The sequence below is a fragment of the Protopterus annectens genome, chromosome 1.part0, assembly GCF_019279795.1.
Source record: "Protopterus annectens isolate FY-2018-M chromosome 1.part0, PAN1.0, whole genome shotgun sequence".
NCBI lineage: Eukaryota > Metazoa > Chordata > Ceratodontiformes > Protopteridae > Protopterus > Protopterus annectens.
In genome coordinates this window covers 1,629,093,518-1,629,119,188 of record NC_056725.1, presented here as the reverse complement: position 1 = coordinate 1,629,119,188, position 25,671 = coordinate 1,629,093,518, and the positions used below count along the sequence as shown (strand labels likewise).

General features: G+C 44.2%; 1 protein-coding gene across 1 annotated transcript in view; it reads right to left on the bottom strand.

Annotated features, from left to right (window-relative positions):
* Positions 1 to 25,671, bottom strand: part of MEI1 (meiotic double-stranded break formation protein 1) — a 2,282,292-nt gene that overhangs the window by 935,492 nt on the left and 1,321,129 nt on the right. The window contains exon 15 of the mRNA XM_044073933.1: positions 22,859 to 22,919. Within this exon, the coding sequence (XP_043929868.1) occupies positions 22,859 to 22,919 (61 nt within the window). The remainder of the gene's footprint in view (positions 1 to 22,858; positions 22,920 to 25,671) is intronic.

The window sequence follows — 25,671 nt, the reverse complement described above, 5'->3', positions numbered from 1 at the left end:
AGGGAACAATGTTGTTTTGAGAGGCCCATATAGAAAATTTTTCCCATTTGCTAAGGTATAGCTTCCTCATAGAGGATTTATGAGAGGATATGAGAATTTGTTTCGTCTCATAAGAAAGGTTATGGAACCTGCCTATGATGGGAATTGGAGCAGCCAAGCTTGTCAGCTTCAGGGACTGAAGAGAGGGATGAAGTTCCCGTAATAAGTGCGTCAGAAGATCTGGAACTGGGTCCAGAATCCAGGGGTCCTCCAAAAGATGAAGTCGAAGGAAGGGGAACCAGATCTGATGAGGCCAATGAAGGGCTATTAGAATGATGATCCTTCCCAGGGCTTTTCCTTTCTGTAGTACCTTGGGTATCAGTGGGATTGGTGGGAATGCATAGAGGAGACCCGGAGGCCAATCGTGTACAAGTGCATCACTTGGGGCTTCTCCCAGAGGGGGAATCAGGGCAAAGTAGCTTCTGCATTTCATGTTCATGTGGCTGGTGAAAAGGTCGCAGCAAGGCTGGCCCCACCTGTGGAATATCCTGTCCGCTATTTCTTTCTTGAGGGTCCACTCGTGGGGCAATAAAATTGCTTTGCTCAGCTTGTCTGCTATCACATTGGATTTCCACGGGATGTGCGTTGCTAACAGAAAGCGCTGGGTGGATATAGCCCACTGCCATATTCTTAGGGCCTCACAACAAAGTGGGTAGGACCTGGTTCCTCCTTGTTTATTCAAGTACCAGACCACTGGCATGTTGTCTATCTGAATCGCAAGTGTACCCAGAGGAAGAGAGTCCTGTAAGTACTGCAACGCTAAAAGTACTGCTCTCATCTCTAGGACATTGATATGCAGATGCGTCTCTTGAAAGCTTCATGTGCTTTGGGCTGTTCTTCCCTGAAAATGTCCCCCCACTCTATCAGGGAAGCGTCTGTGGTCACTGTGGCCACTGGTGGGGGTAGAACAAATGGACGACCTATCGTGACATGAAGAGAGCTCAACCACCACTGAACATCCTTTTTGCACATGTTCGTGATCATTATAAGATGAGACATTGGAAGCTTTTGGTAAGACCATTGAGTGAACAACAGCCATTGCAGAATCCACATGTGCATGCGACCCAGTGGTATGGTTAATATTGCGGCTGCCATCATGCCTAACAATTTTAGTACTTCTGATGCTGGAGCCTTGTTTTTGGATATCATATTGCAGACCTGCTGATGGAGTAGTAAGACTCTTTCTGCTGGAAGTCTCAGAGTGGTGGTGGTGTCCAATTCTGCTCCAATAAAGATGGTATGTAGCGATAGCAACAAGGCAGGTTTTCCTGGGTTTATTGTAATGCCCAGCTGACTGCAGAGTGAAAGAGTGGTGTCCCTGGCTTGAATAAGTTGATGCCTGGTAGTGGCGGTGAGGAGCCAATCATCTAGGTATGAAAACACCTGGAATCCTAAATGTCTCAGGTGAGCCTTGACCACTGCCATGCATTTGGTGAACACTCTGGGGGCTTTAGTGAGACCAAAGGGCAGGGCTCAAAACTGGTAATGATTGGCTCCCAGCCAGAAGCTCAGATGATCCCTGGATGGTCTGGCCATTTTTATGTGGTAGTACGCATCCTGGAGATCTATAGAGCACATCCAATTGTCTTTCCTTAAAAAAGGAAGTATCGACTGAAGCGTGACCATCTGAAACTTCTCTTTCTTGACAGATCTGTTTAGTCTGCTGAGGTCCAATATAGGTCTCCAGTCCCCTGTCTTTTTTGGAACTAAAAAGAATCTTGAGTAAGTTCCGGATCCTATCTGGTCTGCTGGGACTGGTTGGATGACTCTTTTTGTTAGCAACGATTGGACCTCTATTGTTGCCTGTTCCCTGTAACTGGGTGGAACATCCGGGATCTTTCTCGTCAGTGGAGGGGGTGTGGAGAAAGGAATGAAATATCCTCTGGAAATGATACTTTGTACCCAGTTGTCATTTGTTATTTTGAGCCAGGTGTCTGGATACAAAGATAAGCGACTCCCGACTGCCTCCAGAGTAGGACAGTTGGGCCTCCTTTCAGGAGCGCTGGTAGGGCTTCCCAAAGAAGTGATCTCTGTCACCCTGGTTTTGCGGACCCCCTCTGCTGCGAGGGCGGCATCTTCCATTATTACCCCCTCCTCTGCCCCTGGAGGGGGATTTATCACGTGTGTCCTAAAAGTCTCCTTGGGCTTTTCAGAACCACATCTTTCCTCCCCTTTGACCCTTGTTGTAAAGTCTGGTAGGGGTGGAAAAACGGACTCCAACGGCAGAGTCTTTCCTTCCTAATCACACCTGGTCAAAGTTTCCTTAACTTTGGGCCTGGAAAGGGATGAGCCATCACAAGGGCTATTTACAAAAGATGACTCGAAAGACTCCGCGAAGGAACAGAAGCGCATCCAGGAGTGTCTCCTAAGAGCAATTCCTGTACCTGCTGCCCTGCTCGTTCCATCAGCTGCATAAGAAATGAGGCGCATGGATGAGTTCACTATTGAGTTGAGGGTAGCAAGCTGGGAGGCAACTTTATCTGAAGCTCCTGCAGCTACAGTACCCTGAAGAGCATCTCCCAGCTCTTTAAGGAGATTTTGTTGCAGTCTAGTAAAATGGGATTGATAGTTGAGCGAATGCAGTGCAAAAGTTGCTGAACTGTAAGTGCACTTCCCATATCTATCCATGATCCTAGAATCTCTGTTAGGAGGATGGATAGAAGGGGAAGTTTCTGAAATTTCCTTTTTGGTGGCTGCCGCCACCACCATGGCATCAACTGGCACACCCTCAGTAAGAAAAGATTTGTCCTGGCAAGCAGAAATAAATTTATTAGGCTTCCTGGGGGCAGGCTCCATGGTGTCCGGAGACTCCCATGCCCTTCGTAAGACCAGCTGCATAAGCTCATCAAAGGGCAGAGACACCCAAGAGGTGGAGGGCTGAGACCCGAAAGCCTTCAGGAAAACCGACTCATCTTCAGTAGGGTTGGTGGACTGCCAGTCACCCCTCTGCCTAAGGCTTTCTAATATCTCAGCACATGAGATATCCTCAGAGGGGGACCGTGGGGACCCTTCTGATTCATCCGAGTTGGTATCAGATGTCAGGGACTCCTGTGGGGAGTCTAAATGCTTCCTCTTATAGATTCTCTTCCTGGGAACCTCATCAGTGGGGGCTTCTGGTGAGGTCTCGGAAGAGCAGGGGCCACCCAATGGGGCTTCCTGAGGCTCTGGGTCTCTATGCTTGGCAAGGATCTGTGAAGCAGAAGCAGACACAGGTGCTTTAGGGGAGAAGGTAGCCGGACCCGAAGACGAAGATGTCTTAGGAGACATAACTCTCCTCATGGCGTCAAAGGCACCTCTACTCCAATGAGAAGGGATCGACAGATCCGAGGAAAAGTACAGTTTTGTACCTACCATAAATGTAGATGTTCGAAGATCTACATTGCTGCAGTCCTTACACTTGGGTAATCCGCTGTCCTCGGTCGGCCCGAATATCAAAGTATTAGGCTGACGTCGGTCAAGGCGCTTAAGACTGACATCAGGACGTCAGGGTACAAATGCGCATGACCGACGTCATATCCTCAGTCTTTTCTTGCCCCAGATGTCAGAAGGCCCTAAAGGAAAGGTCAAAACCAAAAGACAACAAAAAACAACCAACCACCCTTGCACTAAACATATGCACAATATATACAATATTCACAGTATTAATAACCCAAAACCACACAACTGCCTCTAACTATAGAGGGGAAGGAGGGAGGGAAAATTGGACTGCAGCAATGTAGATCTTCGAACATCTACATTTATGGTAGGTACAAAACTGTACTATGTTCTTCATCTCACATTGCTGCAGTCCTTACACTTGGGTAGAATCCCAAAGCAGAGGTAAGGGAGGATGGCAAAGCTATAAAGCAGGAGGGGCTGTCAAAATGCCCTGCAAAATTGCAGTGGCAAAACCAGCCCTAGATTTAGAGTAAAGTGGAAGGTGGTAATGCTTAGAGAAAGTATGCACTGAACTCCAAGTAGCTGCCTCCAAAATATCTTTAGTTGCCACCCCCCGTAAAAAGGCTGTAGAAGTGGCAGTGGCCCTAGTGGAATGAGGCCTAATCCCAGCTGGAATCTCCTTACCATGATGGGAATAACAGAAAGCAATACAAAACCCAATCCACTTAGAAATAGTTTGTTTTGACACAGGTTTGCCCTGAGAACCCAAAGCAAAAGAAACAAATAACTGCTGAGACTGCCTGAACCCTTTAGTTCTGCTCAAATAATATCGCAACTGCCTGTGTATATCCAAAGTGTGCAAAATCTTTTCCCCTTTGTTTTGGGGGTTTGCATAAAAAGTGGGTAAATGAATAGTTTGGTTTAAAGCCACACTAGAAACCACTTTAGGCATAAAGGAAGGATTAGTACGCAACGATACCCTATCCTTATGGAAAATTAAGAAAGGCTCAACTGCCATAAGGGCCTGTAATTCAGACACCCTTCTCGCAGAGGTAATGGCCAACAAAAAAGCAGTCTTCCAGGATAAATATTTCAACTCAACAGTAGCTGCAGGTTCAAAAGGTTGTAGAGTAAGTTTCTCCAACACAAAATTGAGATCCCAAGCAGGAGTAGGAGCTCTACGTGGGGGTCTTAAATTCTTTGCCCCTCTAAGGAACTGCTTAAACAAAGGATGGGAAAACAAAGGTGGGACACAGTCATAATGTGCCGAAATTGCTGCAGCATGAACCTTAATGGAAGAAAAGGACAAACCTTTGTCCAGTAACTCAGCAAGATATTGAAGGGCCACACTTAAATTAGGTTTAGAAACATCAAATTCCTTTGCTGCACTCCAAAATAAAAATCTCTTCCATTTATCTGCGTACACTTTCCTTGTACTAGGCCTTCTGGCCTCCAAAATAACATTCAAAACTTGCTGTGGAAGCTGAGACTCTCCAGGGTTTAAAACAGAATATGCCAGGCTGTTAGGTGAAGAGAGTGGAGTTTGACATTGAGTAAATGACCGGCTTCCTGAGACAGAAGGTGTGGAATCGAAGGCAAAGGCCATGGAGGTTCCCGTACCAGACTTCTCAGTAATGGGTACCAGTGCTGTCGAGGCCAATCCGGAGCTATTAGAATCATCTTTGGCTTGTCCTGTCTGACCTTTAGGAGTACCTTTGGGAGGAGAGGCAGAGGTGGAAAGGCATACACATGCAGTTTGCTCCAATTGAATGAAAGAGCATCCACTTTCCAAGCTGTTGGATGAAACCTTTTTGTGCAAAACTTTGGCAGCTGGTGGTTCAGTGGAGAAGCGAACAGATCTATGTCTGGAGTTCCCCATAACACTGTCAATTTCTGAAATACATGAGGATCCAATTTCCACTCGTGGGGATCCATAATTCTTCTGCTTAACACATCTGCTAAGGAGTTCTGTGCTCCCGGCAGAAACCTTGCTTGTAGATGCAGCTGTAAACTGAGAGCAGTCTCCCACAAAATCATTGCTTGCCTGCATAGAGGATAAGAATGTGTCCCCCCTTGCTTGTTGATGTACCACATGACAGTTGTGTTGTCTGTTAGAACCAACACCTGCCCTGGAAGGAACAAATCTTTGAAAGCTGTTAATGCAAATTGGACTGCTAACATCTCTTTCGGGTTGATATGTAGATGTTGAAGTCTGGCAGGCCACGTGTCTTGTACCCATTTTCCATTTAGATGAGCTCCCCAAGCTTTGTCTGAGGCATCTGTCGTAAGAATCTGACTCGCCTCTGGCCGGGTCACAGAGAGTCCCTTGTTTAGGTGACATTCCTGAGCCCACCACAAAAATTCCTTTTGAATGCAAGGTATTATCTGAATGACAGTGTCCATATCTTGGCAGTGCTGTGTCCATACATTTTTGAGATACCATTGTAGCTTCCTCATATGCAGTCTGGCATTGGGAAGCACCAGAATACAAGATGCCATGAACCCCAAGGCTTGAAGGACTGTCCTTGCAGTCAGCCTGGACTGATGAGACAATTGACGGAAGTACAGAGAAAGATTCTTTTGTTTGTCCGGGGTCAAAAAGGCCATCTGGGATGCTGTATTCAGTCTCACACCCAGAAAGCACATGTCTTGTGAGGGTACTAGACTGGACTTTATTTCGTTCACAGAATACCCCAGGCATCTTAGCACTGCTACTACAAACTGTAAATGATGAAGAAGTTCGTCCCTTCCTTGTGCCAGAATCAGGCAATCGTCCAAATAAGGATAGATCTGTATTCCTCTTAGCCTGAAGAAAGCTATCACTGGAGCCAGAACTTTCGTGAACACTCTGGGCGCAGTAGATAAGCCAAAGGGCAATGCAGAGAACTGATAATGAGAAGTCCCAGCCCGAAAACGCAGATACTTCCTGCAGCTTAGCCTGATAGGAACATGAAGGTAAGCTTCCTTGAGATCCAGAGTCACCATCCAGTGGTCTTTGCCCAGCAGAGGTAAAAGCTGTTGTAAAGTCAACATTTTGAACTTGGGAATGTCCAAATAAGTGTTGAGGATAGATAAATCCAAAATTGGTCTCCACGTGTTCCCCTTTTTTGGTACTAGGAACAGGCGAGAATAAAATCCTAGGCCCACTTCTGGCAGAGGAACCGGTTGTATGGCTCCTATTTGAAGCAACAGAGAAATTTGTTTGTGAGCGTCTAGTCTTTGCTGAGGAGGAACGTCCGGCATGCCTTTGAAAGGAGGCAAGGTATGGAAATAAAACCTGTAACCTTGGTGTATGATATCCAATACCCATCTGTCTTGGGTAACCAGACTCCAATTTTCTTTGAAGAGTGCCAACCTTCCTCCCAAAGGTGCTGCCAGGCAAGAAGGATCTGGCAGCTGAAAAGGTAGGTCATTGGGCCTGTTTACGAAAGGACTGACCCCTGCCCTCACCGGAAGATTGTGCAGGTGAACTCCCTGTTCTAGGCCTGAAGGAGCTCTGTGCTCTGCCTCTACCACGTCGAGATCTACCCCTAGACTGATCATAAGAAGGACGCCCACCCCTTAGCAGGCCAATTCCTACTAAATTTCGGAGGCTGAACTTGCAAAAAATCTTTAACAGCCTGCATAGACTTAGCTTTGTCTTCCATTTTCTTCAAGACTGACTCCACAGGTGCACCAAACAACACATCAGACTGCAAAGGAGCATCCAAAATCCTTGTCTTAACATGGTCAGATAAATTCTGATCCCTCAGCCAGGCGTGCCTGCGAAGAACTGACCCAGTGGCAGCCACCCTAGACGAGGCCTGTACAGCATCAAAACCACATTGTAACGAATGCTTGCCCACCTGTTCAGAGACATGCACCAAATCTTGTAATTCTTTACACTCAATACCTTCCGCCAGAGCATCTACCTTAGACTTCAACTGAGAAAGAAGATAATTTTGATATTTCAACATGTGAAACTGGCAATTCAAAGCCCTCATAGCTAAGGTGGAGGAAGTATAGACTTTCTTTCCCCATCTATCCAAAGCTCTGGCCTCTTTATCCGAAGGAACCGGATTTTTTACCACAGAGGCCTTAACACCCTTAGGTCCCTGAGTAACAGTTTCTGGGTCCGGCCTAGGACTCTTATAAAGATATTTATGAGCCTCAGGCACCCTGTAATACCTGTCAGGTTTAACAGGAGCAGGAGGCAAAGAATCAGGATTAAGAGAAGCCTCTGCAAACACATCTTCCACTACATCCAGAACAGGTGGTATAGCTAAAGGCCTATGCTGGGGCAAAAGCAAAAAGTCCCTAAGCCTTTTCCTGGAATCAGAGAAGTCCTGACCTTCCCACTTAAAATGCTCCCTCATGGAATGAAGAGTCTCTGAAAAAGAAAAATCCTCTGGAGGAGAAGCAGAAGGAGTAGAATCATCCACATCAGAATCAGAATAAGGAGAATACTCCTGCAAGTCTTCAGCCGAAGACTCTGACACATCTGAAGCCTGCTCAAAAGAACCCAACTCTGGTTCCACCCTAGGCCTCTTGTCAGGAGGGGGCAAAGAACCTCTAATCAAGGTAATTAAATCTTCTGCCATTTTAAGCATGTGCTTCTTAGGCACAGATCCTGAAGAGCTAGGAGTGACCCCAACAGAAGCTAACCCTGGCCTGCCTCTGGGAGAAGCCTTGGAAACAGAAGGAGAGGGCCTAACCACCCTAGGAAGGGAGGGGAGTACAGTAACCTGAGAAGCCCCTTCAGCCTGACCTGCCTCCTGAGAAGCCACATCCTGCAATATCAAAGGCTCCCCCTGGGACTCCTGAGAAGCCTCCGGCGGAACCACCGGTTCCACTGACTCCACTAAAGAACCGGCGTCCGGTACGGACGACTCTTCAAGTCTGGGTTTAGCTGCTTTGTCTTTGCGCTTCTTCGAAGAAGCAGGCGTAGGAGCATCCGACGGCATATTATAATTTTACCGCTTCCCGAAGACCAACCTGGCACAATCTAACCTGCGCTTAATAGTGCGTTTATTGAACCTAGCACAAAACCGACACCCAACAACATTGTGCTCAGGCCCCAAACAAGGAATACACAAAGTATGATAATCTCTATGCGGTATCTGCTTCCCACAAGAAATACAGTTATTCACTTTTTCTGACATCCGGTAAACCACTGAGGCAAGAAAAAACTAAAATATTCCCCAACGGGGTACTTAGCCAACTTTGACTCGGTCTGAAACTCCGAATTCGAAAAATTTCAGAACGCCGAATGGCACTTGCAACGCTGCTTCTGCATCGGACCATGCGGCAAAAAAGACTGAGGATATGACGTCGGTCATGCGCATTTGTACCCTGACGTCCTGATGTCAGTCTTAAGTGCCTTGACCGACGTCAGCCTAATACTTTGATATTCGGGCCGACCGAGGACAGCGGATTACCCAAGTGTAAGGACTGCAGCAATGTGAGATGAAGAACATCCATCATTACCCCCAGCACTGGGACAATGGGCTACGACCCAGAGTTAGGAGCCAAGCTCATCCAAGCCAAAGCCTCGAGAGGCAGAGTCAGAACCGACAAGTTGGTCCAACTATCCTCCCCGGACAAGGCCAGAAGTGTTGGCTCCTAGATTCCTTGATTGGCGCTGAGGACGTCAGAGTAAATGGAGCCAAAGACACTGGAGCAGGCATCAGCTCTGAAGGCTCCACGATCATGTCCGACTCCTCCAGCTCTGAAGGACCGGTATGGCTTGGAGGAGGAAGAGTAGTAGCTGGCAAAAGGGTCTTTGGTTCCGAAGCCACTTGGTCGGAGCCGATAAGAATTCAGCAAAGGCCAGTCCCTGTAAAAGCTTCTGTACCACACGATCCACATCCAAATTGGAAAGGCTAATCGGAGACTGAGATGAGTGGATAGAAGGACGTACAGACTGTAGGACTGGAGAGTTGGGCATTTCGGATACCAGTTCCAAAACTGGGGACCAGCTCCGAAAGGATAAGATGGTTGGCTCTGAGGTCTGTGGAACCGACGTCGAAGACTTTTTAGATTTCTTAACCTCAGAAGTAGAAGTCTTGGAAGACTTTGAAGACTTACTGGATCCATCTAGGTCGCTCAAAGCTTCTTGGAATGAAGGGTTAAGTAAACCTCTGTCGATCAACTTTCTCTTTCTCTCCTGGAGAACCCTAGAAGTGAAAGAATGACAGATGGAGCAGCTTTCCTGGAGATGCAATGCTCCCAAACAATAAACACAATTTACACAACGGTCAGTGACAGACATTTTTTGCCCACATTTAGGACATTTTTTAAACCCTGATTTAGGGTGTTTGTCTTTGTCTTGGTCAGCCATCCTGTAACATACAATATCAAAACTGGACAGACCGAAACAAGAAATATCAATGAAGAAATATCAATAAGCCCCTTAAAAACTCTAGGCTAAACTAGTAAACAGCACACACACACACACACACACACACACACACACACACACACACACACTAAGCTATTTATCTAAATTCTATCAAAGCTGTGTCAGAAAGTCACTATTCAAAACTCTAAATAGTAATATATGAAACTGTGACAGAAAGTCAGTAATCAATTTTCTAACAGTAAATATATATCAAACTGTGACAGAAAGGTCACTATGATAAACACACAATACAAATTTCTAAAGGCTAAATACCAAACCTGTGACAGAAAGGTCACTTTTTTAAGCACACAATACTATCTAAGAACTGCTTAAGATAACAAGGCCTAAATACAAAAAGACTAAAAGAGCTAATTATTAACAGAGAAAAAAGGCACACTAAGGGAAGGGAAACTATACACTAAGCTATTCTAAGTATTTAAAGGTAAATATTAAAGAATTTTTATCAATTTTTTTTGTGACTTTTGGCTTTTCCCGGTTAGAGGTCGCCACAGCGGAACTCCGGTCCGCTAATGATTGGCAGTAGAGTTTTACGTGCTGGCTTGCCGGGCCTAACGCACAGCCTTCAACGTAGGAATAAGAAGTTATGTACTCACCATAACGTTCCATCTGAGTAGGTATCTTCATTTGTCTGCAACCTTTGGGATACGGATCCGATCTCGGATCCGAGCCGGCAACTTCTATCATAGCATAGATCCGAGCTCCTAGCTCCTCCCCTTACCCATAATCCCCTGCTTACCCTGACTGACCTCAGATCAAGTTTGCCCCATAGCACAGCTGATAAAAGTGTCCCAAAGGGAACAGATGCTAATAACCACAAGAATGATCATTTTGGTCAGGGGGAAGGAGGGGGGATGGTTGCAGACAAATGAAGATACCTACTCAGACGGAACGTTATGGTGAGTACATAACTTCTTAATCTGAAGTAGGGACTTCATTTGTCAGCAACCTTTGGGGCAAAGTCCCCAGCTACCTAAATCTTGGGTGGCCTTCATGGAAGGATATTCCGGAGCACTGCAGAGCCAAAGGACGCCCTACCTCGGGAGACAACATCTATTTTATAGTGGCTGATAAAGGTGTGAGATGAAGCCCAAGTGGCTGCGGAACAAATGTCATCCAGTGGAACCCTAGCTTGAAAGGCCGCAGATGTGGCAACGGCCCTAGTAGAATGAGCATGGACTCCTTGCGGTGCAGGCCTTCCCGAGCTCTGATATGCTAAGAGAATACAACTTGAGATCCATCGAGAGAGAGAAACTTTAGAAACTGGCTTTCCGAAATTACTTTTGGCAAATGAGATAAACAACTGATTGGATTGCCTATGATCAGCAGTTCTATGAATATAAAAACGTAGTTGTCTGTGTACGTCTAAGGAATGCAGCTTGTACTCTCCTTTGTTTTGAAAGTTGGGGAAAAACACTGGAAGATTGATAGATTGATTGATGTTCGCTTCTGAAGATACCTTAGGTAGGAAGGACGGATTGATCCTGAGGTAAACCCTATCCGGGTGAAAGACCAAATATGGTGGTTTGACACAAAGAGCTTGCAATTCCGATACTCTTTTGGCTGAAGTTATGGCCACCAAAAAGGCTGTCTTCCAAGAGAGAAATTTGAGATCAACCGTGGCTGCCGGTTCGAAAGGGGGACCAGTCAAGGCCTGTAAGACTAGGGATAAATCCCATGGAGGTACCACCTCTATGACTGGAGGCCTAAGGAGGAAGGTACACTTGAGGAAGGTCTTACACAGTTTGGAAGTGATAAGAGGGCCAGACTCTTTCCCCACATGATAGTATGAGATTGCTGCAAGTTGTACCTTGACTGTGGAAGAACTAGCCCCCTGGTGAAAGAGAGAGGTTAGAAAATCTAGAACCGACGCTATCGGGGCTGTGAAAGGGTCTAAACGACGGTGTTCTGCCCAAATGGTGAAGCGTTTCCACTTACTCCGATAAACCCTCCTGGTGGAAGGCTTGTGAGCTGCTACAAGAATGGCTTTGACAGGTGATGAGATCCCGGGAGTCCTTATGAGGAGTGGAACTGGAGCAACCAAGCCATCAGCTTGAGGTTGACCAGGTTCGGAGTCGGAAGATCGAGAGGGTGAGAAATGAGATGCGGGAGGGGATCCAGAATCCATGGTGGATACACTAGGTGAGACCATAGGTAAGGGAACCACGTCTGACGAGGCCAGAATGGGGCAATGAGGATCATCTTGCTCCCCAACTGCCTGGCTTTCTGCAATAATTTCAACATCAGGGGAAGAGGAGGGTAAGCATAAAGCAGACCGGGAGGCCAAGCATGAACTAGAGAGTCTCTCGGGGACTCCCCTGGAGGGAGGATCAGAGCGAAGTAATCATTGCATTTGGTGTTTGAAGGAGAGGCAAAATGTTCGCAACGAGGTTGCCCCCATCGGGCAAATACTTGCTCTGCAACTTGAGGGTTGAGAGACCATTCGTAAGGAGTCAGGATAGTACGACTGAGCCTGTCTGCCAGAATGTTTGACCGTCCCGGAATGTGCGTTGCTATGAGAAAGCGGTTGGTGGAAATCGCCCATTCCCACACTCTCATGGCCTCGCGGCAAAGGGGGGTAAGACCTGGTTCCCCCGTTTGTTGATGTACCAGACGACTGACATGTCTGTCTGTATTGCAACCGTCCCTACCGGAAGAGAGTTGTGTAGTGCCTGCAACGTCAAAAGCACCGCCCTCATCTCTAGGACGTTGATATGCAAAGAGGTCTCTACGTCATTCCACGTGCCTTGGACTGTCCTGCCTGAACAATGCCCCCCCCCCCACCCCAGGTGAGAAGCGTCCGTGGTCACTGTGTCGACTGGCGGTGGTAGTGAGAAGGGACGTCCCGTGTGGAGATTGGGAGACTGGAGCCACCACACGAGCGACCTTCTGCAAACCTTGCTTAAGGAAATGGGATGAGACAGGGACCATTGTACCTGGAGGGTCCACTGCAGGACCCTCATGTTCAACCGGGCCAATGGCAGCAGAGGGATTGCAGCCGCCATAGATCCTAAAACCCTCAGGACCAATTCCACCGAAGGAGTTTGCAGTTGAAGGATGGCCTGCACGTGTAACATCAGGCTCCGAAGCCGATCTGGAGTCAAGAACGCAAGCATCTGTCTGAAATCCAGTCTCGCCCCTATAAAATCCAACAACTGTGTAGGGATCAGAGAGGATTTGGTCATGTTGATGGTTAATCCTAATAGTGGAGCCAGACTGAGGAAATAATCCCTGCATGAACAAAGTAGATGCCTTGTTGGGGCCTTAAGGAGCCAGTCGTCCAGGTATGGAAAGACCTGAATTCCCTGGAGTCTCAGGTGGGCCGCTACTATCGCTAGGACTTTGGTGAACACCCTGGGGGCTGAGGTGAGGCCGAAGGGGAGGGCCCTGAATTGAAAGTGACTGGCTCCCAGCTGGAAGCGGAGAAACCTCCTGGAACGCCTGAACACTAGAATGTGATAGTACGCATCCTTGAGGTCTATGGAGCACATCCAGTCGTCCTCCCGCAATAAGGGGAGGACGGATTGCAACGTGACCATTCGGAACTTTTCTTTGGGTACCGCCAGGTTTAGGAGAGAGAGGTCGAGGATGGACCTCAAGTCCCCCATCTTTTTTGGCACCAGAAAGAACCTGGAGTAAAACCCTGATCTGATTTGATCTGGGGGGACGGGCTGGATGGCTCTTTTTTGCAGAAGCTGCTGAATTTCTGCAGCAGCCGCCTCCCTCTGACTGGGTGGTATGTTGGGGAGGCCTCTGATTCTGGGGGTTACGATAAAGGGAATTTGGTAACCTCTGGATATAATACGAAGCACCCAGCGATCCGTTGTTATGGACTCCCACATTGCTAGGTGCCTCGAAAAACGCCCCCCGACTGCCTCCAGAGTGGAGCAGCCGGATAACCCCTCAGGGGTTCTGCGTGGGCCTCTCAGAGAACGGTTCTCTGGACCAAAATTCCTGGGACCCCCTCTGCCTCTGGGGCGGCGTCCTCCCTGTCCTCCTCTGCCACGAGAGGACTGGTTGTCCTGAGCAGACTGGGATTGATGCGATTTTCGGAACCACATCTTCTTCTGACCCTTTTGGTTCTTGGAAAAGGACCTCTGGGGTGCAGAGAAGCAGACTCCGATGGCAGACAAAGTCTTCCCGTCTTTCTCACTCTGGACAAGAGTGTCGCGAACGGTTTTGCTGAACAGTGCAGAACCATCAAAAGGGGCATTCATGAATGACGCATTAAAGGGTTCCGTGAAGTCACAGTGACGGAGCCAGGCCTGTACATACTAGAAGAGGTGGTTTTTCAAGAGGTCTAAAAGGCAAAGAGACATATTTAGCATTTAATATTCGATATACTAATGATATACATCATGTCACTAAAGTTATTGAAAACAATTGGAAAATTATTTTGCTTGATTCTACTATAGCACAGATAGTGGGCAATAAACCCACGTTTAGATTTAGTAACAGTCTGAATCTTAAAAGACTATTATGTAATGATAAAATGGAAGTCTCTAAGTTAGATATTAGAGCCATATATAAGAAGGGAACCTACCCCTGCACTAAGTGCAATATGTGTAGGTATATTTCTAAAAATCAATCATTTGCAGTACCAGAATTGGATTTAACATTTACCCCAACGTTTTATGCGACTTGTGATTCGAAAAATGTTATCTATTTAGCCACTTGTGAGTTATGTGACGCCTACTATGTAGGGATGACTTCCAGGAGGCTAAGGGACCGCATGTACAATCATGTGTATGATATAAGGAAGGAGAATATCAACAATGCTTTGGCTAAACACCGTCATCTGTTTCCTAAACACTATTTTAGTTTTAGGATTATTCAAGTAGTATACAACAACATGAGAGAAGGTGATAATATTGGATCCCTTGAATATCATGAGTTACAATGGATCTTTAACCTCAGGTCACATATTGAACCAGGCTTGAACCAAGTAGTTAATATTCGACCAGCTTTATTAAGGGATAGGTAGACATAATCCATCCTTTTTATGCTATTTTATTTTATTCTATATTTGAATAACATATATTTTTTGAATATGTTTTTCAAATCTATATATATATATTAATAAAGGATGGTAAGATAAGCATTGATATAATGTACTACACTACAATATTTTTCTAATTTGTATATTTACTTTATATTACAGTTTAATCAATAATTAATCATTACATTATATGAATATATCATATTTTTGTCTGTTGGACATGATTCCTACATTCATTAGTACGATGTCTGCTGTGTTCTTGAAATTGAACACAATACTAGATTTTAGTTCAAATGTTTTATTACAATATTTTTTCCTTAGTTATTATTATTATTTTTAGTTACACGGTCTATGCCAACCTGATTATAATTAAGCTTATATTCAGATAGACGGTAGATTAGTTTTAGTTTTTGTTTTTGCTTTTGTTTTTCTTTCACACATATAAAATGCTTCATAGTATGCTTAATAGAGAAAAGTTTTAAAAGTCTGGAAGATACTTGGAGTTGTTTCTTTAAGTAACTTAATTGTTTTATTAATCTGATGATCTAATTGTTTAATTGTATGTGTTTTAGTATATAATGGATGGTTTTTTACTTTTTATTGTAACCTGATGAAGTGCGCCATGGTGGTGCGTGAAAGCGCTTGTTTCTTCCTTTAAAATTAAAACTTTTTATACACTTCGTGGTGGTTCCTGACAGTTTTTTCTACGGTTTTGCCGAACAGTGCAGAACCATCAAAAGGGGCATTCACGAATGAAGCATTAAAGGGTTGCGAGAAGTCACAGTGACGGAGCCAGGCCTGTCTCCTCATGACAAGCCCGACTCCGCCTGCTCTAGCGGCTCCCCCCATAGCATGAGACAACAGCCGCATAGAGGTGTTAGAAATAGAGTGGAGGGTGGCCATTCGGGAGAAATACAGATCCTTGTCTCCCTCCAACATGGACCCTGGGGGGGAGCAGCGTATTCCTTAATTAGATCCCGCTGCATCCGAATAATGTGTGCCATGCAGTTCAAGGCCCTCATAGAGAAGGTCGCTGAACTGCAGGCCCACTTCCCAAGATGGTCCATCGCGCGAGACTCCTTGCTCGGAGGATGAACCGTGGGGCTCTCCTGAGCCAACTCTTTCTTGGTGGCTGCAGCCACCAACATGGCATCCACAGGGGGACCTCTGCTCCAGTGTGATCTCTCTGCAGGGGTGGCTCAAAATTTTGTCCGGGCGCTTGGGGATTGGCTCTACGGTGTCCGGTTCCTTCCAAGCCCTAGTGGATATGAGATCCACCAAGGGGTCAGGTGGAGGGGACACCCAAGAGGTAGATGGTCCTGCCTCAAATGCCTCAAGGAATACGGACTCATCAGAGGAAGCCTTGGGGGCAGACCACCCACCCCTGATTTTGAGCATTTCCATGATGTCTCCGAAGGAGACATCCTCGGGGGGTGACCTAGGGGAGCCTTCCCCTTCATCTAAGTCCATATCTTCGGTGAGACTCTCAGGGAAGTCTATGTGCCTCCTCTTGCACTTTGCCTTGTGAGGAACCTCCTCGGGGGGGTTGTCCGAGGAGTCCTCACAGACTGTATATTGTTCCACTGGAACTCCTAGAGGCGCTGAGGCAGGCTGCCCCGAGGGCCGGATGAGGGGAGCCAGGAACAGATGAGAAGGAGTGCGGGAGGGAGCCGAAGCCAGGACCGGAGGCCTAGAAGCACTCGACAGTGCCCTCTCCACTGCAGCGAAAGCCAAGGGGGAGCTGTTCTCTGACGGATCCGAGACCCGACCCCCACTCGGATCCGAAGCGGGGATCGGACCCAGCACAGAGAACGTCGGATCCGAGGGACCAGTGTGCTCTGACCGGGACGGAGCCAAAAGCACACCGAATCCCTTGGATCTGAAGCTCGGCCCACGGCTCCGAGAGGTCAGATCCGACAAACTCGAGGGAGCCATCGGAGCTGACGTGCCCAGCACGGTCGGCTCCGACCCACCCCCGGATCCAATGTGGCTCGGCTCCGAGCGCTCTGACCCCGGAATGCGGGTCGGAGAAGGAGCAATTGGGGCGAAAAAAGGGGTCGAGCTCCCCCCCCCCGGAGGGGGGGGGGGCAAGAGCACTCCCATCTGCATCTGGGCCTGGATGAATCTCCTCATCATCCGGTCCATGTCCGCATCTGACATGCTAAAGGTGGACCTCGAAGAGGCCACACAGGCAGACCTGGAGTGCCGCCTCGATGACCTCGACGGGGACCGGGTCACCTCCTCCTCGGGTCCCGGGGAGAAACAAGGGGATCGGATCCGAGGAGGAGGAGACCGAGAAGACCTGGACGGAGAAGCCCTCTTGGCGAGTGGGACCGATGAAGAGTCCTCGGCCCGCCGCTTAAGGTGCTTCTCCCTCCGCTTCTCTTTCCTGGACTCCCTATCCTCCGGAGTCGAAGCGGGAGGTTGAGTCCCGGTCGGAGGAAGGGAGGCAGGAGTGACCGCTACCGAGGGTAGCGGTCACCGAAGTACCGGAGGCCGAAGCAGAGTCTGGGGGTAAAAGGCCCGCCAGAACCAGCTTCGACCTCCGATCCTTAAGTGCCCTGGGGTTGAACGCCACGCAAATTGCGCAACCCGAAGAGAGGTGTTCAACCCCAAGGCCCTAACGCACTGAGTGTGGCCATCAGCCGGTGAAAGCTTGTGACCACACTTGGTGCATTTCGAAAAAATGGCTTTAGGGGCCTCCGACATAACTTAAGTAAAGCACACTCACTAGGTCCCTACACTCAAGACACACACACACGCTACAACCAGCGGGGAAGGAGGAAAAATTTAAATTAAAATTTAAGCTGAGTAAGCTGAAAATAATAAGTTTTAGTGTTAAGGGTAAACCTAACACGTACACACAATCACTCAATCAGAAAAGAAGAAAGAAAACTTTTTTCTCACAAAATCGCCAAGAGCTCTGGAATCTAGCTGTTGCTTGAAGAGCGGCAAACTAGATCTGAGGTCAGTCAGGGTAGGCAGGGGATTATGGGTAAGGGGAGGAGCTAGGAGCTCGGATCTATGCTATGATAGAAGTTGCCGGCTCGGATCCGAGATCGGATCCATATCCCAAAGGTTGCTGACAAATGAAGCCCCTACTTCAGATCGCCCGTTTACGCATGTCGCCACACAGAAGTCGCTCTAACTGAGAATCGAACGGGCAACGTCTAACTGTGAGGTGACAATGCTACCGCAGCACCACCACCGCAGTAAAGAATTTTTATCAATATTATCAAATAATTGAAGAAGAGAAGTTTTTACTTGCCCAAGCTAGCGAGAACTTCCGATCTATTGCAGCGGCAAACTAGATCTGAGGTAACTCTAGGTGCATCATGGGTTATGGACTTGGCCTCGAGCTATCTGAAGACCTCGAGCTTTGTAGTAGGCTGACTCGGAGTTGAGGATCGGCTCCAAACCCATCTGTAAGAATGAGCAGCGAGATAGAATAACTTCACATTATAACTTTATTACAATTCACTAGTAAGCATGTTTGTCCTTTCTAGAATGAAAATGCTTAGTGGTGATGCAATAAAGGTGCATTTATTCTTCTTTTTGAATGTACATTGTAATGTGTCAGTTTATTTTATTATTATATATATTTAAATTTTTCTGGCAAAGCATTGTAGTAGGCTGACATCCTGACCTACCTGAAGTTTTGCAAAGACAGTTCATTAAGATAAAAGCTGTGCTGTAATAACTTCCTAAGAAATTGTTGCATCCTTGGCCATGAACCCTATAATATACATTTGCCTATATTATATAACAGCTACTGGTGACTTCAGCCTTTGTTATAGCTTCATACACACGTGTGGTCAAAACCACTGAAGTGCCTATCCCAGTCTCCCAATTATTCTAGAACATTGTCTGATTAAATGATTTGTTCAGAGTCACACAGTAGACAACTGGAGGTTGAAAGAATCAAATCCTGGCTTACAAGAAACAGCTAATTAACATCTTGTAGCTTTAGGCCTCTATACTACAAGTCTACCAGAAGTAGGGCTTGAACACACATGGGATGGAAGCCTATTACAGAGAGTATGCAGTAGCTCATACATTGTGTGCACTGACAGAGCAGCACAGACTCTATAAAAGGGACAACTGCACAAGATCTTCCAGTGCTTTTCACTGTTAAACAGCTACTTAGCAAAATCAAATAATTGCTCAGGCAAAAAAAAAAAATTATAAAACCTTTACTTATCTCTTAGAAAAAATAAAGTTAGTTCACTATATAGTCTCCCTTACTCACTGTGTCTGATGTTAGATAAGCTGGCTGTACTGCAGCAGCACGGTGTTATATTATTGTAAATTTGTGCCTACTTCAAGTCAATGTTTGCTTCTATTTTAATCACTCTCTTTCAAGTGACGGCACACTACAAGATTTCTTTCCTTCAGATGCTCTTCTTGCTGAGTGAAGTTAGCAATCAGACTAATGTCATAAAAAAGGAGCAACAAAGACCAAAAAAAGAACATAAAAGGGTATTGCAACTATACTACTTGCTAATGCTAAATCAATCACAATTTTCCAGTATAAAATCAAAATCCTACTCCACCAACCTCCGATGTAACAACAAACCAAACACATTGGTAAAACAAATTACTCAAGCAGAATTTAACAATATTTAGTGTTTTTGTTTCAAATGTGCATACAGGAACTTCAGCAGAATGAAAACACAAGCAAAAAAGGTGACCATTTAACACCAGAACATGTTATGTGACCAGGCATAAGTCATATGACATCAAGCCATTTAGTAGTGCATCTTAATGTCTCTCAAACTCTTGAGATTAACTGCTTGCATCTGCAAACAGCTCATTTCCATGTAAAAGTAGTCGGCTCTGAATCTTTGTAAATTTCACTCAGACTAGAATGTAAAGCTGCCTTAGCTGATTGCTGGGGTCTATATCAGCTTATTGAAAGCTGATAACAGCGAACACTAATTGATAGACCCCTAAAGGTCGAACAACCAAAGCAGCGAAAACACGGAACAGCAATTTTTTCCCAGGGGAAAAAAATAGATGTTCGGCAAAAAAAAAAAAGGGGGGGGTCACCCCACACACCCTACTTAAATATACCAACTCCGAGATCGCACCACAGTGGAGGAAATGACAAACTCATGACAATGGCCCAGAGATTTTTTTCCCCCCCTGGGAAAAAAATCACTGTTCCATGTCTTCGCTATTTACGTTGTTTGACCTTTAGGGGTCAATCAACTAGCATTCGCTGTTATCAGCTTTCGATAAGCTGATATAGACTTGATTGCTGAGATAATTTTTTTCTTCTTTTCTATCTTGTGTACAGTGAATAATCATTTTCCACAAATACACTGCTGTCTCCAGTTTTGAATACTTTTCCCTTTCTTTGGGTATGATTGCATCTTTACTAATACAGGTCTTGGCTGCTTTCTGGAGGCCAGGTTTGGAGCATACAATCAATGTGTCTTTTAAATTAATAAATCCTACTGTGGAACACCTCTCTGCTTGCTTATTTGTGATTTCATAAAATTAACAGTCTGTTCCTTCCAGTTTCTTTGATACAGCAGAACATATCAGGTTTTCTCTATGTACTCTGTCTTCTAACTCTATCCTATTTTGAAAAAAACTCTTCTTGAGAAATCTCATACTCAGCCAGTCTTTTCTCTATTTTCAACCTCTGATTTTTGCAGTTTTATCAGTTCATCTGAATAGCTAGTTAAAGTTTCTTCTGTTTTGTTTTTCCTTCTGTTATTTGAGTTGATATATTGCTTAAATGTTTAATTTAATCACCTCTGAGTGCATCTAATTTATTTCTTTCTCTAAATTATTGGAAACAATCTCTTGTACCAAAGCTGAAGCTTGAACCACTTTTTGTTGAACAGCTACAGGATTTTTCCCAGCCAGTGATTTCTCTCCACCTTTTCTGGTTGATTTTTTTAGGCTCTCTAAATTTCTTCTTTGCTGGCATCCAGGCAGTGTACTTACTAGCCAGTAACTGAATTTTAATCATGCTGACAATATCACTGGCTTTTATTCCTCAGTTTTTTTTTCACACTGGGAAAGTTGAAATTAAGTAGATGCTCAGTGGGCAGCCATCTTGAAAGTTCAGTGGTTAATATTTTTGATCAAACGTGAACTTCTTAAAACAAGGTTTGACTACTTTATCTCTTTTTGATTACTTTGCCAACATTATTTCAGAAAATGGTTTAAAACCCCATTAAAAAAAGGTAAGCTCTCTGGTAGCATGGGTCCTAATTCAATACCAGGTCATCTGGTCTCTAAAATACAAGATGCATTATTATTCTCTTTATATAAGCTACTTCACTTGGACTTTCATGCAGCATCTCTATTCATAGCCTGCCTTAGGCATAGGCCAACTAGGTGGCCACCTAGGGCGCCGCTCTGGTAGGGGTGCTTTTCCAGTATATATTTGGTGTACATAGACCAGGATGGGGGCACCAGGTAGTGTGGTAGGTGGCACCGTGGAGCCCTTTTGCCTAGGGCAGCAGTTGACCTAAGGCCGCTTCTGTCTCTATTGGAAAAAGTCACATGCAATTCCAGTGTACAAAACATGTTCTGTTTAAAATATGTCAAACTAAAAACCTGTAAATCTGACTTCTAGAGAGGAATAGTGAAGTTACTATGAGAAGAACATGCTTACCTATCAATGACTGGCATGACCCAACATGACTTCAAATAGGTCAGATTATACCTAACAAGTTTAATAAACTTGGATGAAAAAAAATTTCCAGTGTCTAGTTGCAGCTATTCTCAAACTTGCCGTTGTCTATGCCACTCTAAGATGGCTTCTGTAAATGCAGCTCACTCAAGAATTAAAGGAAGTCTGAAACTGTTTTTCATCTACCACTGCACTACAAAACTGATCTATATAAGTGATTATCTCACTGACAGTGAGCACACAGATACAAGAACATTTTTGAAATAGTGACCTATGCAATGTGGTGTGTAAAGGGATCATCAGTTTTATGTATTTTCATCTTTCCTACACTATCATTTTTTTTCTGATTTATCCAAATAGGGAAATGACTGCAAAGTCAGCATTTTCTTTATGAAAAATGAGGATGAAAAAAAACTGAATCAAAACCTAAAAGAAAATTACCCCTGAGCCTTTAATCTACTGTACTGACATTTAGTAGTCTGAACAAAACAGTTACTATAATGCTGACCAATGCAACTAATCATGGTACAATAAATAAAAGACACATAAGTAATCAAAATAACCTGAGCTTAAATATAAGATCATTATGTTAATGGATAAAGCTGATCTTCTCTGGGGTTTAAATCTGAAGTTTATGCCCATGAGGGATAAGAGAATACTACTGAAGTTGTAGAAGGATCTAATTAAGTCATTCAATAACTCTAGTGTCTGCTCATATAATCTGGCTGAGAAAAATACCTTAAAATCTAATTGAAAACATTCTATCAGCCAAATGGCATCTCTTTCTGGCAAGGTTTACTCTGCAAGACTGAAGCTGTTACATATATTTTAGTATAAACTACAAGCTAATGCAAGATAAATACCTTATGTCTGTTAATGATGACAATCTTAGGTTGACTAATAACCTAGATTGCTGCCTTTGGTTACAAAAGCATATGAAAGGACAGTACTAAGCTCAGTACACAAATGAAAATGTAGCTGAAGACAGAAGGTTTTGTCACCCAGTTTACTCCAAGGTTAAGGAATCATCTGGATTTCTGCATTCATCTGGTATCACAAGTCATTTTAAACAAAATCTAGATAAATAAAAGAAATTCATAACATAAAACAACACACTTCCCATAATCATCCTGTATCTAGGATATAGTTACTAAAGAACTAATGCACTAATATCCTAGTTATTTATAGACATTTAAAACATGCTGATAACTTTCTCAATTGCAGAACCTAATGCTGCATTACATTATACAGTACTAAGCATGGTATTCCCTTTGAAGGACTAATTATGCATATCTTGTATCAAGCCTCAGGTTACACTGCATACATTGCTACTTAAATGCTCCTCCATTAAGCACTTTTCTCTTACTTTTTTTTAAGGTTTAAAGCACATTACCTCTGTCCACTACAGAAATTGGCTTTGAGTTCCAATGTCAGTCTAATGAACGAGGATGAAGCTACAGATTAAAAAAGAAAAGTGCATTAACCACAGACTCAGCTGGATTTCCATCACACTTTCACAAAAGATGTATTTTCTTCATCTGTGAATAAATACTGCAAGCATCTGTTATTCTAGGATAAAAGCATTCACATACAATTGACATGTATATGTCAGCACATAATTTACATAAATAAGTTCCTTACAATATTACTTGACTTGTAAAGAGGCCTTCTAAATAGGACAACTGCTGGAATTTACTCTTCTGATATTTCCACTGTAGCATAATTCAAAATTTTACTTGTTCCTTTGCTCTAAGGCACACTCCTCCATTTACTACTGTATCAAACGAGAAAGGTGGGTGCAGCCCAATATATGTTAAGTCGGTGATTTCTTTTCTATCTCTGGCTCATTTTGTCAAATTATGAAAAATTCTCCTGAGGTTGTATGAAGCTAGAGGTTGTGATATTAAGTAAGGGGCACAGAGGATGTGTGTGTGTGTGTGGGGGGGGGGTTGCACCCACCTCAACCAGCATCAGCAACTCCATTTTTGATACTCATGTTTCCGCTAAATGGTCTGCTGAGACAAAGGGAATCATTTAACGATACTAATAACTGTTCAGACCACTTGTTACCCAGTTCAGTCCCCTATCTGCTGAGCCAATACAACCTGTAAGACACAGAAAATAAAACATACAGGAGCAAAAATTACATACTTGCTTGACTTATGGAAAAATTCAGCCAAAAAAGCTGGATAGAAAGCTTGCTCAGATACTTGGGATGGCAGAAGAAGGCTAACATGTACCCACTAAAGAAGGCTTCCTCACAAGTTAATTGATATGGCAAGTGTGCATGTACGATGTTTGATGTCAGAGAAGTTCTGCAGGGGAAAACTGCTGGGAAGGATCTCAGAAAATAAAAACAAAATGTCCTTGGAAGGCTGTAGGTGGAGGAAGGTCAAAGGATCAACTGCTACAGCCCAGAAGGCAGAATCTTGTGGCACTACTGTGCAAAACGATAGAATCCTGAAATCATGGTACAAGCAATAATGCTCTGCAAAAGTATAAACAAATGACCAGCTGGCAATAGTGCAAATTTTTAAAATTGATACATTTTTGAAAAAAACACTGGAAGCAGACAAACCTCTGGTAGGGTGGTATCTGACAGCAATTTGTTTGTGTATTTCGGCTTTTCCCGGTTAGGGGTCACCACAGCGGAACTCCAGTCCGCTAATGATTGGCAGTTGATTTTTACGTACCGGCTTGATATCTGACAGCAATATTTACCAAAAAATGCTTTTATGTCTGATGGCAATTAGCAGTTCACCTGGAAGGGGTTGCTTAGCCACGTTTTACTTCATAAATGCGTGATGTCTCAATAAATTTCATTCTTAACTGTAACACAGAAGGAAACACCCACAAGGGCTGAAAACTGTAGAATCAAAATTAACACCACAAAGCACAATCCGAATTCCACAGTAGAGCAATGTTGATTTATTAAAACAAATAACATCCACGACTAAGCGCTTTCGCCAGCAATCTGGCTTCATCAGAGTCATTCCTTTCTCCATTACCTATTCCTTATATTGTGTATAAACAAATCCCATTGGATCAAATCACATAACACACACCCACCTACACATATAACCCACATAATTCATAAATTTAAAACTATATAAGTCAATATTAATATTTAAAAGTGTTCAATAATGTTAAATATAAATTAACATCAATTTTATACATTTTAAAAAGGACACTTTTATGTTTAAAACAAAAATTATTAATTAGTTAATTTATCTATATTTACTTTGTAACAATCTCAGTACATATAAACACTGATGGTTTCATCCACTTTCACAAATTACCATACAATTTCAGTCAAAGTGAATTTCATGTAACAACATTTAAAACATTTTAAAACATTTTGTAGATGCAACTGATCATGTCTCAAATCCTATGAGACATGTTAACTTATCAAATAAGCTGGGACCTCAATTTTAACATGGGTTTAATCAAGATATAGTCATTCAAACCCGGAGGCCTACAGGCATCCAATCTAAACTGCCATTCTGTTTCCAATGCCCCCACTTTATTGACTATATCACCACCTTCATCACAATCTAACACACGTCCTATCACAAAAAATGTAAATTTGTTAAAATTCGTACATTTCGTACTGTGCAAATAAAGTGCATATGTGTTATATGTGTAGGTGGGTGTGTGTTATGTGATTTGATCCAATGGGATTTGTTTATACACAATATAAGGAATAGGTAATGGAGAAAGGAATGACTCTGATGAAGCCAGATTGCTGGCGAAAGCGCTTAGTCGTGGATGTTATTTGTTTTAATAAATCAACGTTGCTCTACTGTGGAATTCGGATTGTGCTTTGTGGTGTTAATTTTGATTCTACAGTTTTCAGCCCTTGTGGGTGTTTCCTTCTGTGTTATTGTCGTGTACTACCACTGGGACATTTCGTTTCCATTTGAGTGGCGTTGAAAGTGATATGGAGGTGATTTTAAAGGAACTGGCAACTGTAGTTGATAAGTTAATCAAAGCCTACACTGTTAATAACCCTGCTAATAACGTGGAAGATGGTGATGTTGGACTGGTGAGTCCAACGGATTCGCAAATTCGGCTTTTCACGTTGCATTCACCGCTGGAGCCTATTCCACCGGGTCAAGGTGCTAGGGGTAGTTCCTATGCTGGCGTGGCTGGTTTGCAACAACGGAGCACAAATGGTATGGTCATTGGCGAGGTCCTGAATAGGAC